Consider the following 17,121-nt stretch of genomic DNA (forward strand, 5'->3'; position numbering starts at 1 on the left):
GCGGCGGATGGCGAGGAACCTGCGGCCCGCTGCAATTAAAGCATGGAGAGGCGACCCAGAGGTCACCCAAAGGTCGGCCGCAAATCCAATTACCGGCCTGTCAAACGCCGTCAGCGGGAGGAATTCTGGGAAAGCGAAGCGGGGCGACTCACCTCTGCGCCGGCCGCAGAGCCCCCGGGAAGAGGAAACACTCCGAATGAGGTAAACTTTTCTTTTATTACCGTCGGACAAACCGAAATAGAAGCCAAAAAGGACGGCGGAGCCGCTCGGTGCTGCTGGGAGAACCGGGAGTAAAAAAGTGTGCGGGCTCAAAGTTAGAAAAATAGACATTTACAGGAACCTGTATTTACACTGGCCGCGGCGCCGTGACCACGAAAATCACATTAAAGAAAGAATTTTCACAGTTTGGAAGCGACGCGGGAGCGGCGCCGCACTGCGATGAATATTTATCGTGATACCGGGACCGAAGTCACGGACGCCTTTGGCCTCCGCTCGCCAGAAACATTACAATCGTTCGCCGGCGCGAGTGTATCCTGACCCATCAAGAGGAGGAGGCCACGCCCCCTGCGGGGTGGAAACGGTCGCTACACGGTAGTTTCGTGTTTCCAGAGTCCCGTCTTTACGACGGCGGCGTTTTCCGTGCTAATTAACGGCAGCAACTGTCCGTTTTCTTTGGTCGCGGCGCCGTTCTGGGTGACCAGGTTCACGCCGTACGTCTTTGTTTCATTTTCCAGCTCCGAGCCGCTCGGCTGCTTCGCCGAGTCTTTGCCCGAGCTGTTGGCCGAAGCCACGCCCCGCTCGGTATCTATGGTTACCAGAGAGCCGTTCCCCAGCGAGCTGCCGCCCCCTCCTTTGTGCCGCGGACGCCGCGGCAGGCTGGCGCTGTCGCTGCTGTCCTGCTGAAGCTGGCTTTGATGCCGCTCTCTGTACGCCATGTAGGCGGCGCGGCGGCTGTTCCTCGCCGCCATGTCATAATAGTGATGTCGCCTGTGGGGGGCGCTCTGCACGCTCCCGTCCACGCTGGTGGGGACGTCGTAGGCGTATTCTCGGAGCACGGTGAGCCGACTCGCCCTGTGAGCCCTCGCCCTGTTCTTGTGGTGCCTGCCGGCGGCGGCAGCGGCGGGATTGTTTGATTGACTGACTGGGCGGAACTGCACCTCCACGGGCGCCACATGCATTTTAATTTCATTGTCTAGCGAGTGTTCCGTCAGGCTGTTGTCCAGGACGGCGGCGCCGTTGCCCGCCGCGGCGCCCGCCGTGGCGCCCGCCGTGGCTTTGCACTGAGCTGCCTCCGCGTGGATGTTGGTCAGTTTGCTCCCGTGGGCGGAGTTGCGTGCGCTCGCCGCGCTCTTGTTCACGCAGGACGAGTCGGCGCTGCTGTGGCCGCATTTCGTCGACTCGCCGTCCGCCTTGTCGCCCGTGGCGGCGGCCGCGGCCCCTCCCGGCTGGGGGAGGAGGACGTCCTCCTGGGCGGAGTACGCTCGTCTCCCGGAGCAACACGCCCGTGACCACAAGCGCTTGACATCCTGTCTGTTGATGCAGTGATGCGCCACCATGAACGCCGCCAGCGCCAGAGCCGCCACCCCAAACAGGCAGGTGAACACCAGGTCGAAGGGGTGTTCCTGTGACACGGCCATGGCGGCGAACACCCAGAGGGCGGCGTACAGCCCCAAGGCCGCCGCCGCCCCCATCAGCTGAGCGGGAAAGGTGTGCTCGTTCTCCAACGCCGACAGCGGCACGGCGTGATGAGCCGCCGACGCCTCCGGGGGCTGGAGCGGCAGGGTGAGGGGGTGGCGGTTGCCGGGGCCGTCCCCGCCCACGTCGGCGTGGGGCGGCGACAGCGGGTGTTGCTCTTCCGTGGACTCCTTGAGCTCGTAACGACGTTCCGGGTGGCGCCGCAACTGCAGCAGGATACTGAGGAAGTACATGCAGTCGATGAAGATGATGAATCCCACCGGGACGTAAAAGGCGCCGATGCTGGGCTCCCACGCCATCCAGCAACTGTCGGGAGACGGGACAGACGGACGGAGGACAGGCAGCGTCAACGCTCAGTCAGAGATGGGAATTCTGATGTCAAACCTGCTCAACAAAATTAGCAACGACCGAAAGAAAAGGAAAACGTGTCCGGAATCTTCTGCGGTGGTCCGACTGCAAGTTATTTTCCCCCCACTTACATCGGAAGCTGTCAAATTAAAAAATGTTTCTGGGTAATTTTTCCCACCAACTGTCTCATTACGTTTCCAAACACAGGCTGTTTTCTTCTCGCTCACGGAACATAATTAAACTCCAAAGACTGGAGACACACGCACGAGTCCAGATTTCTCAATTAGTCGGCCATGATGCGCAAAACAGCTGCCACTGTAGAGGGGGGAGTCGGGGGAGTTAGGGAAGTTAGGGGAGTCGGGGGAGGGGAGCCTTGGATGCACATGGCATTATTAAGCCTCTATAATCAGGACTCCAGGGAATAAACTTTCCCTTCTCTTGGATAAAGATGCAATTTTTAGTAAAGAAATGCAGTGAAATGGCCCTGTGTGTGTGTGTGTGTGTGTGTGTGTGTGTGTGTGGGGGGGGACTCACTATGGCGCGTTGGGCCGGCTGCCGTAGTTTTTAATGTTCGCTGCTGCAGTGATGCCACACACGATGATGGGTATCCCTCCGCCAATTAAGTAGAACCTGGAGAGAGACAGAGTTGAGGCGCGCTGGACTCAGTAGTGACACCTTCTGGTAGTTTGCTGCGACTTCACGGCGCTGGGGGGCGCGAACCTCAACATGGGCCGCGGCGGGGGCGGGGGCTCGTCCAGCTCCTCGTAGCGCTTGGCCTTGCGCGTCACCTGCTTGTAGATGTTGCGCGCGGTGACGCCCACCCACAGGGCGGTGGCCAGGGTGGAGTAATGCAGCAGGATGCCCACCTGGAAGAGGCCGCACGGCTTGTGTCAACGTTTGCTTTAAAGTTTCGCCCGGAGAAACCCCGCGAGAGCCGCGCGCTCACCGCCTGGCATACGCCGGCCAGCCGCGTCTGGTTGATGCCTCCGGCGAAGACGCCGAAGGTGAGGCAGATGTGGAAGCAGAGGTTGAGCAACATGTGCCAGAATTTGCGGCTCACTCGGACGGCCCTGGAATCAGACACAGCGGCGATGGTAGCGGCTGTTGGCTGGAGGTCACGGTTAATCTGGGACTGGAGTACCTGTGGTGGTACACGTAGGTGACCATGACGGTGACCAGGCAGAGCAGCAGGACCACAGCGGTGGCGTAGATGACCGGGTGCAGCGGCAGGATGCTCGGGGAGAAGAACTCCATGCTGCTGAGGTCCTGCAGGGTTAGGGTTAGGGTTAGGACACGCCGCAGCGCCGAAGCCACGCCCAGAGACCCTCCCACCTACCATCAGCAGGCCGTAGTTGCCCAGAGAGCTGCAGGAAATGGTGGTGAAGTTGTCGTAGTGCCCCAGGATGCGGCAGCCGTCGCTCTGCCAGCCTCCCTGTCCGCCCACCAGGCTGAAGTTCCAGGTCGCCGACACGGCGTCGGATCCGTGGGCCAAGCGGCGCAGCGTGATGTTGACCGGGGTCCTCAGGACGTGCATCGGCATCCCCTCTGAGGGAAATCACAGCAGCTTTCACGTGTGTCCCGAAGCGGCGCGGAGGTGGAAATGAAGAGTCGGCCTCACCGAGCTTCGCCATGATGACGGGCGTGGCCACGCTGCGTCTCTTCCCTCCGTCGGCCAGCTGCGACGAATTGCCGGTGGAGGGGAAGAACTTGCCGTTGCGGAAGCCCAGCAGATGGAGCTTGAAGACCACGTCCTCCGGCTGCCCGGGGACGGCCGGCTGGGCGAGGAGAGCCTGCGGGAGCTGCAGGGAGGCCTCCACGATGGTGCTCTACAGCGACGGAAAAACAAACGCCGTCAAACCCCGGAAATCGGCGCGGACGACCTCGGGACGCGCGGCAGCAGCCGACCTTGTGCAGGAGGCTGGAGAAGGACCCGGTCATGTTGCATTTGAAGGTGAGCTGGCGGTCCTGCCCGGCGGAACGCTCAGGGATGGGCCTCTGGAACAACATGCAGGTCATCCCGTTCCAGTCGCCGGCCCGGACAGCGTGGGCCTCCAGAGCTATGTTGGGGGACGTCTGGAAGGAAAGCTCGTCTCAAAGTTTGTCTCAGAGAAACTGACTGAGCAGCAGAACTGGATGCTGGACCAACCAAGGAGAAGGCCGGCGCTGTGGCCAGGCGATAGACGGCGATCTTCTGGAGGCAGGCGATGATCCGGGAGCAGGCTAAAGCTTCGCGCTGGGCCATCCACAGCACCCTCTCATCCGCCATCATCAGGTTACTGGCCATGCTCAGCATCACCTCCCCGAGCTGGCGTCCAAACGAGGCGGAGGAAAATCAGCTCGGGCCGCAAAACGTTTCTCCGTCTCAACTCGTTACTCACGTCTTTGAACTCCTCCACGAATTTCCCGATTTTTTCGATCATCTCGGCCACAAAGATGATGTCCACCTTGTCGGAGAAATTGGCGGCGTCGATGGTGCAGACCAGCAGGCGGCGAGCCTTGGCCACCACGTTGCTCTCGTTCAGAGGCATCTGCAGCATCGGCATTCGGATCAATCCTCATAAGACTCCGAACATGAACGTGTTTGCAGTTCAGGCGGTCGTTCACGCACCTGGTTGATGACATACAGGAACCTGGTCACGTCTTTTTGGAACTGGCAGCGGGAATAGTCGTCCTCCGCCCACACGCCTTTGCTGTCGCAGTAACGCCATGCCCGCTGCTCCTCGCCCGAGCTGCTGGAGTACAGGCCGCCGCTGGATGGAAGCCGGTTGCAAGGGAGGTAGGCCCTGATCCCGGCAAGTGTCCGAGGCCACCTGGAGGCAACACATCACTTATGCTTGATGCTAAAAGGGTGATAAATAATTGGCTTAATCCCACTTATCCCGAACCTTTGTGGGTTGGAAAAATGTGGAGAAAATTCTGGAACTGACATGTGAAGATACCACTGCTCAATTCCTCCAAAATGTGTGTGTTAAGAGTCGGGTGCTCCAATTATGGCTGTACCGTCAATGTTTCCCCACGAGGGGGAGCCAAAGAGCTTAAAATAAGGACCGCAGGGCGTGCGCACGCACCTGAACTCCCCCCTGTTGTTGCTCACGCGTTCAGGGGCGCAATACTTGGCCGACGTCTCCAGCACCACGATGTGGACCGTCCTGGTGGTGTTGCCTCTGCTGGTCCTGACCAGGCACTCCCAATTCCCAGTGAATCCAGGCTGAATGTTGGAGATGGTCAGAGCACTGATGGGAAACCAGAGGAATGTGAATCCCATCATGAGATGAGCGTACGGTCAGAAGAAGAACACGGTCGCCTGGGCCAGACCTGGCAATGAGAGAGCAGTTCTGCACCATGCGCTTCTCGATGAAGATGCCCTGGGCGGCGTCTGCTTTGACCATGCGACCGTTTTGGAACCAGAGCACCTGCATGTCCTCGGCCACGAAGGAAGCCTGGCACTGGAAGGGCAGGCTGTCCCCCTGGAAGACCACCTGCCGCTGGGACGGAGTCAGCTGGAAGGACGGCAGCTCCAGGGGAGCATCTGAGGTGGGAGGAGAGCGAGAGTTCACACAGACGTCCCACATTCTTCCAGGTCTGCCTTAAACTACGAGCGTGTGGAATTCTGGGAAGACGTGACACTCCTGTGTCTGTGTGCGGTTGGGATGGGGGGGGGGGGTCACGGCCGCTGTGACACGTCAGCTTAAACATACAAAATGGAAGCCAAGCTGATAAGACGTGAGCGACGACAAACAAGCGGCAGCGTCCTGAGCGACCTGCCCCTTATCTGCTGCTGTTGCCCAACCAGAGGTTGCAACAACACAGAGCGTTGCCTCCGCCGGGGCAGTTAAAGGGGCAGTTAAAGGGGCCGCGCCCAGGCCGTACCGCAGGTGAAGAGCTCCGGTCTGGAGGTGAAGAGCTGGCCCTGAAGAGACTGGGGGTAGGAGCACTTGGTGCTCTTCACCGCGACGCTCCTCTCTTTGATCCAGCGCAGCAGCCACAGGAGGTTGCAGTCGCACAGCAGGAACGCCGTCTGGAATTCCCTGGAGACAAACGCAGCGTTAAAAGACCCGGTTCGCCTCGTCACTCCTTCCTCGAGTCCTGGGATTGAGCGGGAGCTATCGGGGGCTACTGGACGGTTCGCCAGCCGCCGCTTGACTCACAGGGACTTCAGAGACACCAGGCTGTCAAAGGTCCCCGGAGCTATCGTGGAGAAAACGTTCCCCGAAAGGTTCCTGCAGAAAGAGGAGAGGAGTGATGCAACCCACGTCTTGAGCGCTCCGCTCCGTTTGAAAGAAGCCCTCATACTCACAGCCGCATCAAACTGGCGAGCCCTTTGAAGACGTCGGCGTTCAGACAGCCGATGCTGTTGTTGGACAAATCTCTGTCGGAAACCGGAAAGACGGGATCAACGATGACAGACGGCAGACGAGAAAATCCAAACAAATCAAGTCGGGGCTGGTCAAGAACAGCCCCCTCATGTACGTGTTCTCCCTCCACACGCTGGCGAGCATTCGCCCCAGGAAACTTGATGGGGCCACCAACGACCCCCCATCCCTGATGCAGCATGTACCCCCCGGGCTGTCAGACGTACGAGATCGGGCCCACGCCCGATTTCAAAGCGGCATCGCTTCAAAGCATCAATACCGCCGCCGAGAAAAATAGTCCCCCGGAGAGCGGCGGGATCCTGTGATCAGACGCGATTAGCAGTTACGCGTGCTCACTCACGCCGTCACGCAGGAAGCTGCTGGCGGCTCGATGAGCCAGAACATGAAAACCATTATCATTCCCACGGCAACGACAACAACATGTAACCAGTGTCAAAGCCTCTGCGGCTGCAGGACGGCTTTTTATCACCGGAGAATTCTCTGGAGCGTCCTCGACCACAAGCACGCGGCGCAGAGTGGCGGTCAGAAATAGCCGGAGGCGGCGGCCGTTCAGCTGTTCACACGTGTTTTCAGATCAAGTGTTTTTAAGTTTAGAACTTTTCCCTCCGCCAGATTTCTTTACCTTCACGTTTATACGATTCACCCTTACGGAGCCAAAACATCCTCAACATTCCCAAAACATCCTCAACATTCCCACAGCGGCACCAAATTCCACCCTCCCTCGGTGAACTTGACCCCGTTTGCTTCGAACACGGCAGTCGGCGTTTCGCGCGTCGCCTCGGCGCCGACGTGCCAGCTGGAGGGAAAGTGGCGCCCCAGCGGAGACGGAGCCCGAGACCAGAGAAAGCGGCGGATTCCTGCTGATGCTGCTTGTTCATTCAGCTCAGGCTGCGTAAAGACGGGGGAAAAAAGCGGGGCGGAGCGGCGGCGGCTGCCAGAACCTGGTGTTTACATTCCCAGGGTCTGGAACTATCTCGCTGCCTCTGCTTCTCGTCTCTTCTTCCCCCCTTTCACAGCCCACTGACTGACAACTACCCTTTGAAATCGGCCCAAACGAGCGGTGGGAGCCAATTAAACTCTGTTGCCTTCGGGCACAGAACCGTCTGCATTGACGGGTCTTTTTAAGTGTGTGTGCGTGTGTGTGGTGTGTGTGTGTGTGCGTGCGTGCGTGTGTGTGTGTGTGTGTGTGTGTGTGTGGGGGGGTTGATAAGAGGTCGTACAGGCGTGCAGGTGTAAATATGCAGCAGGATGGTTGCGAAGCTCCGAGCCAAGAAACTGCCGCTCCCCAGCAGCCAGCCTCCGGTTTGTGTTGGCAGCCGTCCGGAGCCGTCGGATCGTTCCGATTCACGCTGCGTTCCCGCTCTCCCCCGCGCAAACACCGCCGTACGCTCCCCCCCCCCCCCCCGGCCTCCCATGCTCCGCTCGCCGCAGATCCCAGATGGAATCTGGATTGCGGCGCATCAGAAGCAGCGCCGCCCGGGCCTGGGACGGCGTGCGCTGTTTGCAGAGCTGCGCCGTTGTTCCCTTTGAATGTGCGGGAGCGCGTCGGGCTCGGTGCCGTCTGGGCCCGTCTCGCTCTCTGGCCGAGCGCCAAACTCAACAAGGTGGCAGGAATACTTGTCCGTGCTCCCTGACTGCGCTGGATGTCGCCGAGGCCTGTCGGAACACGCGGCTTCCTTAAACACAGACTTTAACCACATTCTGGAGGAGGACTGACTCCGCCCACTATTCCCACACCGGACAGGCTTTGAGTGGGTCCCCCGGAGATGCCAAACCGCTGGAACTGACAGGTTTTTAGGGTGGGCTCAGGAGGGAGGAAGAGCTGGTCCGTTACTCACAGTCGTTTGAGTGCCGCTAAGCCGAGGAACGCTCCGGGTTCCACGGAGCTGATCAGGTTACTGCGCAGGTCCCTGAGGAGAAAGGAAAAGGTTCAGTCCACCAGCAACAACAGCACTGAACACAGCCAATACTGGTCGCACCCCCCCCCCCACCCCTCGTGACCTGATGAAGAGCCACAACACAGACGCCCTCCCAGGATCCTCCTGGGGCTTCAAAGACCTGCAGAGGCCGGATCCCTGCGGGGGGTCACCTGTGCCGTCGCTGCTCATTACGGGCCGGGATCTGGAGGCTTTTCGGTCGCCACCTGAACCCACACGGGGGATCCGCACAAAGAGCCTCTGGGGAACTGCCCCTGTGATGTGGAGGGCCTGTCATGGGGGGGGGGTCCTATGGCCTGTTGGAGCTTTTGATGTGAGCTCGCCTGTTGAGTGTTGAGAGAGGAACGAGAGGGAAGCTTCCAGGGGGGCCGGGTCACTGGTTGGTGTGTTGTCCCGGTCCACACAAACACCACACACAGCTGGCAACCTTCACAGACCCGTCGGACAAAGTATCGGGTTCTCGGATCTGCTTCCGCCATCGCTGGACTGGGCCCAAACCAGTGGCCGTGATTTTCCCAACCAGCTGCCACCATCCTCATTAATCTAACGGAATGCCTCGATTCTCCCGTCGGCTTCATAACTCCAACGGCAGGAACAGCACGTCAGTGGAAACTTCCGGAGCGTTTCCACTGCAGGAGTTCCTGGCAAGTACAGAACCTTCCCAGGAACCGTTCCTCCCACGTGTTCCTCTCGATGGTCGCGTCTGCGCTGCAGGGTCGGACCCCTCGGCAATTATCCTGCAACTGCTTCGAGCCAACCAAAGCTAATGATCAAGCCAACGGCATCGAGGAAGGAGGTGAAGCTGGGATGGTGGAATATTCTGAGAGAAGAGGATGTTCTTCCAGAGTTTGGCCAACCTGACTCCCGCTGTTCCCATCTAGCGCCGCAAACTAGCCGTGGCCACATCCGTGTTCCTCAATATCAAACAGCACTTGTTGAGTTGGGACACAGGCAGCGTCTGCCAGGCTAACGCTAACGCTAACGCTAACGCTCCTCCTCTGCTGGCGTTCCCGCCACGTCCTGCTCCGGCTACAGCCAACAGTAAACCTGAAGCCCCACCCAGATCGGAGTCTCTCCCCTGGAGCAAAGACTCGATGAGGCGCCGTAAAAGTTGGGGGGGGGGGTTCCTGCAGCGGAGACGCGCACCAACGACCCCGGAGAACGACCCCGGAGCCCCTGTGGGGGAAACGCACCTACTAAGACCAGGCCCCTTATTAGGTGGTTGGAGAATGATCATGGAAGCTTGTCTGTAGCTTCTGTCCGTGCTGATTCGCCTTCCTGGGTGAAGAACACACTAGAGCCTTTTATCCTCTCTGGTTTCACAATAAACATTCCTCCACAGCAGCGGATTTAGCCGGGAACATGTGACGGTGGCCTGGCTTCTCATGGATTTCTATAGAGCCATAATGGAGGATTCTGTGTGGCCCTTTTCCAACCAGGGACACTCTTGGCCTCCAACAAAACCACAAAGGTCTCCAGAGCAACTCTGCGATTTGGCGTCGAGTGACGGACGGGAATAATCGATCCCCCCCCCCCCGACGCTCGCAGCCAGCTGCTGCCTCGGTCGCCGCCGCCGCACAATGTCCGGACAGGACAGAGGAGCGGGAATAAAGAAGCCATGAAAGGAGGAGTGGGAGGCAAGATGGAGAGGGGGGGGAGTGAGATCGGGGAGGGGAGGTTAGGAACCTTTCAGGGAGAGAGACGCCTCTGGTCTCAGCTTGGCCTCATTACAATGACAAAAGAAGGAAGCTATCGAGCGACGTCACTTGAGCGCGAGGGTGGGGACGAGCGGCTGGATCCAGCAGGCTCTTCCGAACAACCAAAACACGGCGCAGCTTCCTGCTGAAACATCCGACCCGGAGCGGAGCCCACGGGGAGGCAAACAGCTCCACTCCGACCAGCAAAACTGCGGCATGACGACTCAGCACGCTGCAAAAACTGATAAAAACAAGGAGTCAGCAGAGGAAACCCGACACTTCCCCAGCTTTTTCCACTCAGGCATGAATGAGCCGCTTTATGAGAAATGTGCAGGCAGCAGAGGAGCATCAATCATCTCCCTGAGCTGATAGCAGATGAATTCACGGGGCTCGCGTGGCCTTCTACACTTTCCATATAGCTGCGTCTCTAAAGAAAATAAATAAACCCACATCGGGAAGCCTGACAGAATTCCCCATCAATGCAGTCATGTGTTATTGCAACCTTGGGCAACAAGCTGGATATTTTATCTGCACAGAGCCATTCTGTGGTGATAAATCAGCCCACAGCCAGGCGGTGCAGGCCAGGAGCCATTTTTCCTTAAATCTCTCTGGGAAGGAGACACGGGTGATGACATTCCAATCCCCCCGAGTCAGACTCACGCGGCACGAATGGCATCTGGGGCCGCACCAGCAACCCTCCCCGCTTCCTTCTGCCGTCCTTGATGCAGTCCAACGCAGCTCCGACTCTGGATGGAGTGCGAACCGCCGCAGCCGCGGCTATTTTTAGCCTTTTCTGATACCATTTAAAGTCTTCCAGAACAAACTCAAGTGCTCGCTCGCTCCCAGTGACCCGCATGTTCCACTGGCTCCGGGCCACTTAGACTTTTAAGAAGCTCCAAACACACAAGCGCACCTTTCACCCGCGGCCTGACGGATGCTAGCTGCTCGCTCAGCGCCGGAGTTCCGCACAGACCCAAACGCGGCCCGCTTCCCGGACACGTGCAGGCGGAAAAGGACGATGCCGAGAAGCAATTAAATATCCCCTTCCTGGCTCACAACCTGGAATATGACGATAATACTCACAGTTTTTCCAAAGCAGATAATCCAAAGAAGGATCCATTTCTCAGCTCCTGGATTTTGTTGTTGTTCAGAATTCTGTGGAGAGAAAACGTGCGTCAGCAGAGATCAGCAGCAAGGACGTGACATTTGGACTTCCCCTGGGTTCTTTTGCACACATGTCGCAACGCAAGAATGAGAGATAATCCCAAAAAGCACAACAGCTCCGACAGCAAACAGGAGCTGGTCCCGAAAAGAGACAACAGGCCTCGAAATATCCATGAGGAATGCACGCTAACCTAATTGTGTCCCTATCCAAAAGGATCCAGTGTGTTCAGCAGAGACGGAACAGTGGCAGACTGCTGCTTGTTGACTGATAACGTTATTACGCCTGCGGGTCCCGGAGCGGCTCGGAGCAACACGGCGTTCCCAGCAGCACCACGGCGTTCCCAGCAGCAACAAGACCTCTTTGGTGTTCCTATATGTCGATATAAATCTCACCAGCACCCCAACAACCCCTGACACTCTGAATTTCACATGCTAGCTCTTGATTGCTTCCTCCCAGGCTCACAAACCAGCCTTCACACCCTGATTTATGCCTGCGGAGCGACGCGTGTCTGGCTGCCAAATAAAGTTCAGCTCTGCGTTCCCAAATCCTGGTCTGGAAGGGCCCCAGCAGAGCGAGCTCCCAGAGGGAAAGCCCAAACAGGGAGCTGTGGTTACGGCGTGTGAGCACGGCCACTGAGGAAGGGTTGTGGAGGGCGACACGCACCCACACCCTCAGGGACAGACTGGAGTCATTATGGGGTGTCGAGGGCTTGTTTTATGTGGAGGGTGGACAGTAAATATTGACTGGAGATGTGCTGCTGGGCTCCGTCCCTCTCAGACGCTGCACACAAACTGGTTTTGTGCATAAAAGGCCCGTGAGTGACGCTAAAGTTGAAGGCAGAAGCTATTTCCATGGCAGGAGAACCCCGTTTGGACCACACACAACATGCACGGCTGTGTTGCTGTACGTTGCACGACCACATGTGCTGCGCAACACAACACAATTAACGATGTACATTTTTTCCATTGCGAGAAACCACTGGGATTTTAGTTCTTTCCCTTTTCTTCCTCAGCTCGCTTTTCCGCGGGAACTCGGTGTCATGTTTTCCATGGCCAGTCCGAAAACGCCGCTCCACACTTCCCTTCTTCCCTATTGCAGACTGGCAGAGGAGGAAAACTTTGAAAGTGTCATCGTGACAATAAAAAGTCCTTCTCCCATTCCGTGATAAGTTTTACTCTTCTGACGTGGTCCAGCTCATTTTAATACCCTTTAAGCTTAAAAATGAAAATGAAAAATGAGCAGAAACAAACTGACTAGCTTGTTAGCTTTGCTGCACTGTTAGCTCTTGCTCATGCACTGTGACCCGGAGATCGGATCGACATGTTGAGCACCCGTTTTAGAGGAACTCTCCTTCAGGATGAGCCTCACTTTGTTAGCCACTGTTGCTAATGTTAGCGTCTTTATGCTACACCCTCTCAACAATGCTGAGGAGCAGCAACCCTCACGCCTCTGCTCTGTCTGGACTTTACAGCCCCGCCATCGTCAGCAGTGACCCCGGGGCGTGTGTCCACAGTCCCCCACAGTCCCCCACCGTCTCCCGCGTCCCTGTAGGCCGGGGCCAGAACGACGGAGGAGGGGAGTCTGCCTTATCTGGACGTGCTGATAAGATGTTCTAAGATGTGAAGCACAAACTTTGCTGCGGGGCGCCTGGTGCAGTCTGACACCACCCACTCCTCACACCGACGCTATAAAGCTCAACCCACGGGAGGATGAAAGCGGGTCGTGCCTGTGGAGTAAACACCACCCCGCCGACGCTGCTCCCGACGTGGAGAGCCGCAGCCTCGAGGCCGCGATCGCCGTACGTGATTCTGTCACGCTTTAATCAGAGGAAACGAGAAGGAGAGAGCGCCGAGGCTGGAAGCAGGGTTCAAATAGATCGAAAAGGCCCCCCAAGGAAAACGTTCCTGACGGGAAAATGGGGTTCAGCTCAGGTGGGAAACGGAAAGATTCTAACCGAGGTAACGCCTGCGGTGCTCCGGCAGGTTAGTAGAAAGAGGGGGGCATCTTCTGAGCACCTGCACAAGTGTTTTAGAGGAGAAAGTTCATGGAAACGGAACATTTTCCCCTCCCTTTGGGTTCCGACAGGCTATCGCCATGACAACGCGCACGGCTCTCAGAGCTCAAAGGGTCTCTCCGCCGCCCGTCTGCGTGCGAGGAAATCCCTGACATTAATCTTGCTCTTTGCCACAAACAGAGAGAGGAAGAACACAGGTGTGCGCGTTTGTAATGTGCAACCAGGTGCACCTCTGAAAGGACGGCGATCGAGCCGAGAGGGAAACCGGAGCCGCCGGGAGCGCACAATGCTAAAGCTGTTTGTTTGTACAGGCATGCAGGCTAAAGCGGGTTTCCAGGAACGGAGCTACGGGGAGCGGAGCAGGTCGGCCGTAAAGGCACCCGTGTCATTTCCTCTCGGGTCGCTCTGGCGTGGCAGTTGGGCCGCACAATAGCGCCAAATGCATTCTTAGCATCGAGGTATTATCGCACCAAAAGTAGTCAGCCCGGCGAGACCGGAGCTCGCCTTCCGTGTCGGCGCTCATGCGCGGACAAGCGTACGAGGACGTAAGGCCGACCATGTGAGCGTCTGGGCCGCATTTCCTGGCACGGATTCCAAAGGGTTCACGACAGGCCAAAATAAAAGCATGAGCAAAGAGGCGTGCTTGGTATCTTTCTTTAATGTTCACTTAAAAGCCACAAAATGTATTCATCAAAAGCCAAATGCCCCGAAGGGAGAGAGGATGGAATTAGAGTGGAATGGTTCATACTTCCGTCGCTGGCAGAGGGTTTAATTAAAACACTCTGATCTCAAATTTAACTGCTTTTTTTTCCCCAAGTAGAAGTGAAATTATTCCTTAAAAGGTTAAAGAATTAAGTTTCAACCCTGGTCTGTTTGTTGTTTGTGGCATCGAAAGTAAGCAACTGACAGAGAAAACCTCATCTCACCAGCGCTAACGAAAGCTAGGATCTGTTTGGGTCGTCAACGTGTAAACTAGAAAGTGGGCGGGGAAAGCGATAGCATAAATACGACAGCTGCGATTGGTCCGTTTGAATTTCACGTCCTGTGACCCAGGGGCCAATTTAAGGTTAATTGAGTCTCTCCGAGGCGGCAACAAACACCAGACGAGCACACACCCAGCTTTAGCGTTAGCTTACAGTTGTGGAAAAGGCCATTTCTGTGCCATCCCATCAACAAACTGCAACATATCAGGCTCCGCCAGAGGAATCTCAAGAACCGGAACAGTTATTTGCAAATCACCACAAAACTACGTGAAAGTTCAGCAAATCACCCTGCTACAATCGGGACTCGTCTCTGGCAGATAGCCAACAGCTATGCTAACTAGCAGCGACTGAAACCGCCCGGTCCCACACGTCAACGAGAACTAAAATATCACGGCAAAGAGAGATATGATGGGATGTGGGAACGGCCTCAGCTCGACAACAGACTCGTCACTTTCAAGTTTGGGAAAGGAATCCCGCAGCAGCTGACGGCAGCTGCGCCCGAGCCGCCGTCACCCGACCGCAGGACGCCGCTTTGGGAGCTGTAAAACAGGACCGCCGCCGCCGCTCGGAAACCCGCTGACAGCTTCCTGCTACGGAAAATGGAACGGGAATTGTGGAACGATCCGCTGTGACTGGAGCTCGAGGAGGGTAAATGACAGGTTTAGACAGGCTGACCCCCCCCCCCGCCTGGAAACCAGTCGAATCTGAAGAAACATGTTTACGACCTCATAAAGAAGTCTGTAAAGAAACTCCACCTGTGCTTACGTTAGCTTACGAGGGTTCGGCAACGCCTTCGGTGTAACCGCTTACGCTAGTGGAAATGGTAAAAAGGAAAACGTTGCTCGAGTTAAAGGAAGACATTAACACCCCCGTGATTAGGGACCAGTCTGAGCCAGAGACGGGTCGACTGGAACCATCCCCGGAACCCCAGTTTGGGGCTCGACAGCAACACGGTGGCAGCTCCTTGGGTGGGTTTGGCCGGAATCTGATGGAAAATGGATCGAATTCAACGTGCTCAGCGATACGCCGCTCATGTTCTCCAACATCCGTCGTCATGGGAATACTTTAATGGCTGTAGGGGCGATACCATTCCGCCCACACACAATGACGTCATCCGATGGTGATTCTGGGATGTATCCCGTTATCTGTCAGACCAAATCTAAAGAGACCAGTTGGGTTCTTTAGTAAGAAGACAGACAAACCTTCTGCAAAAAGATTTTAGCACTAAAACACTACGTTTAAGAGACATGACCTCATGTGTTTGGTATCAAATCAACGCGCCTTCGCGAAATATCGCGATATTTGACATCTTTTCTTCTCTTTACGCGAGAAACTATCGAACATCTACTTGTTTTCAAATCGTAACTTGTGATATTGAGGAGCTGCGGCCATTTTTCGACGGACGTCGAGCTTCAATGCTGGTGTCTGTGCTCTGATTAACAAGTGTTGGCGTGTCAATGGCAGAATTGGAGGGTCGCCCTGGGGGGGGTGAATAAATGATGGTGCGCGGACTCACAGTGTGACGGTCCTGTTGGGGAACGAGTCCGCCGGCAGCACCTGATGGAGCTCCATGTTGCTGCACACCACCTTCCTGTCGCCGCTTTTCGAGCGCTCCTCGGAGGACTTGCAGTCGGCCCAGCCGTCGGTGCTGCCGCCCAGCAGCACGACCACCGACCACCACAGGACGAGCGGCCCCATTTCCGCAGCCCCGCCGCCGACAATGTCTGGGTGCTGGACCACAGCTGGTACCGAGCCTACAAGAAACGGGTCTGAACTCGATACCCGGTTACAGACAGAACCTTCGCCGGGATCTTGTTGGGCTCAGTCGAACCTTCTTCCTCCATTTCTCGAAGGCGTCCCCGGGTTCCTTCTTTGTTAGAATTGGCTCGGCGCGGTGGTCATTTCCTCCCGGATCCGTGCGCGCTGCCCGCTCGCTAAATAACTTTTAATAAGCTTTTCCTTTGTTGGCTCCCGCTCGGGCTGCGTTTCTCTCGGTTCTCTCCGGCTCGCGAAGCTTTGAAACCGAACTTTCACTCGGTGGAATCAAACTTTTCCAGGCGAAGGAGAAGCGAGACCGAGGGAAAAGGTCCGACCAAAGGCGCCACCTTCCCCGCGACGGTCGCGTTTCAAAGCCGACAAAGGATCCCACAAGGGTCCGCGTCCTTTCTCCTCTTCACGGGCCCTCTGAAAAGTTCTCGAGTCCAGCCGAGGAGTCGCTCCTCTCCCGGTCCTGTCCCGGGATCCGCAGGCGTCAAGCCGGCCGCTACTCACATCGCATCCGGTCTGCTTTTCAAAATAAAATCACCAACTGGAGACTGAACGTGATGATTGTTTTATGAGGCAGAGACGTTGCTACCGTCAGTGTCAACACACAAAACGCAGTTTTCCCTTTTACACATCGTGGCGAGGCACCAAAGCACGAAGCACCGTGGCTACCAGCTGGAGGCTGGCTGCAGAAAAACATGCAAACCCTCCAAAATAAAACCACAAGGGTCTGAACGATGAGACCTTGAAGGAAATTAAGTTAGGTTGTGCCACTGCTGTTGGTTTGCAAACACAATGAATCAGCAATTTAAAGCAAATCTACATTAATATTTTCGGCACACACAAGTGTTCTTAATACATCTTTTGGCCGAAGCACATTTAGCCCCAAAATATCTCCTTCCCCTTCGGCAACAATCCATTTTCCTTGTTGTGATCGGGTGAAATGAGGCACTTATTCTGTAGAAAACTGATCCAAAACAGCATTGAAGGGATCATACAGCTGAGGGAATGTGTGTCTTCAGGCTATAAAGCTTTGGCGTCCTCTCGTCTATTGGTTTTCAGGTCCTGAGAGGGCTGACACCATTAGCCAGGTGACCTTTAACCTTTCAATTGTGTCCGCATGGGACATGACAATGTGGTGGGAT

General features: G+C 56.5%; 1 protein-coding gene across 1 annotated transcript; it reads right to left on the bottom strand.

Moving 5' to 3' along the window:
- Positions 1-197: 197 nt before the first annotated feature.
- Positions 198-16,533, bottom strand: adgra3 (adhesion G protein-coupled receptor A3). Its single transcript, XM_057027838.1, has 19 exons — positions 15,729-16,533; positions 11,134-11,205; positions 8,255-8,326; positions 6,341-6,412; positions 6,192-6,263; positions 5,914-6,071; positions 5,359-5,572; positions 5,112-5,276; positions 4,652-4,853; positions 4,422-4,571; positions 4,190-4,348; positions 3,949-4,116; positions 3,662-3,869; positions 3,380-3,588; positions 3,185-3,309; positions 2,990-3,113; positions 2,764-2,909; positions 2,578-2,673; positions 198-2,001 (listed from the first exon to the last, which is right to left on the bottom strand). The coding sequence occupies exons 1-19, from the start codon at positions 15,908-15,910 to the stop codon at positions 585-587; spliced, it is 4,011 nt and encodes a 1,336-aa protein (XP_056883818.1). The 5' UTR covers positions 15,911-16,533; the 3' UTR covers positions 198-584.
- Between the last annotated feature and the right edge of the window lie 588 nt (positions 16,534-17,121).

The sequence above is a fragment of the Takifugu flavidus genome, chromosome 3, assembly GCF_003711565.1.
Source record: "Takifugu flavidus isolate HTHZ2018 chromosome 3, ASM371156v2, whole genome shotgun sequence".
NCBI lineage: Eukaryota > Metazoa > Chordata > Actinopteri > Tetraodontiformes > Tetraodontidae > Takifugu > Takifugu flavidus.

What these genes read in the sequence shown, in the direction of transcription:
- adgra3 (XM_057027838.1), bottom strand. Translation starts at nt 15,910, where the DNA reads ATGGGGCCGCTCGTCCTGTGGTGGTCGGTGGTCGTGCTGCTGGGCGGC. An exon ending in CTCGCCAGTTTGATGCGGCT is followed by an intron (nt 6,264 to 6,340) that starts GTGAGTATGAGG and finishes CTCTTTCTGCAG; the next exon opens with GAACCTTTCGGGGAACGTTT. An exon ending in TCGTGGAGGAGTTCAAAGAC is followed by an intron (nt 4,349 to 4,421) that starts GTGAGTAACGAG and finishes TTTGGACGCCAG; the next exon opens with CTCGGGGAGGTGATGCTGAG.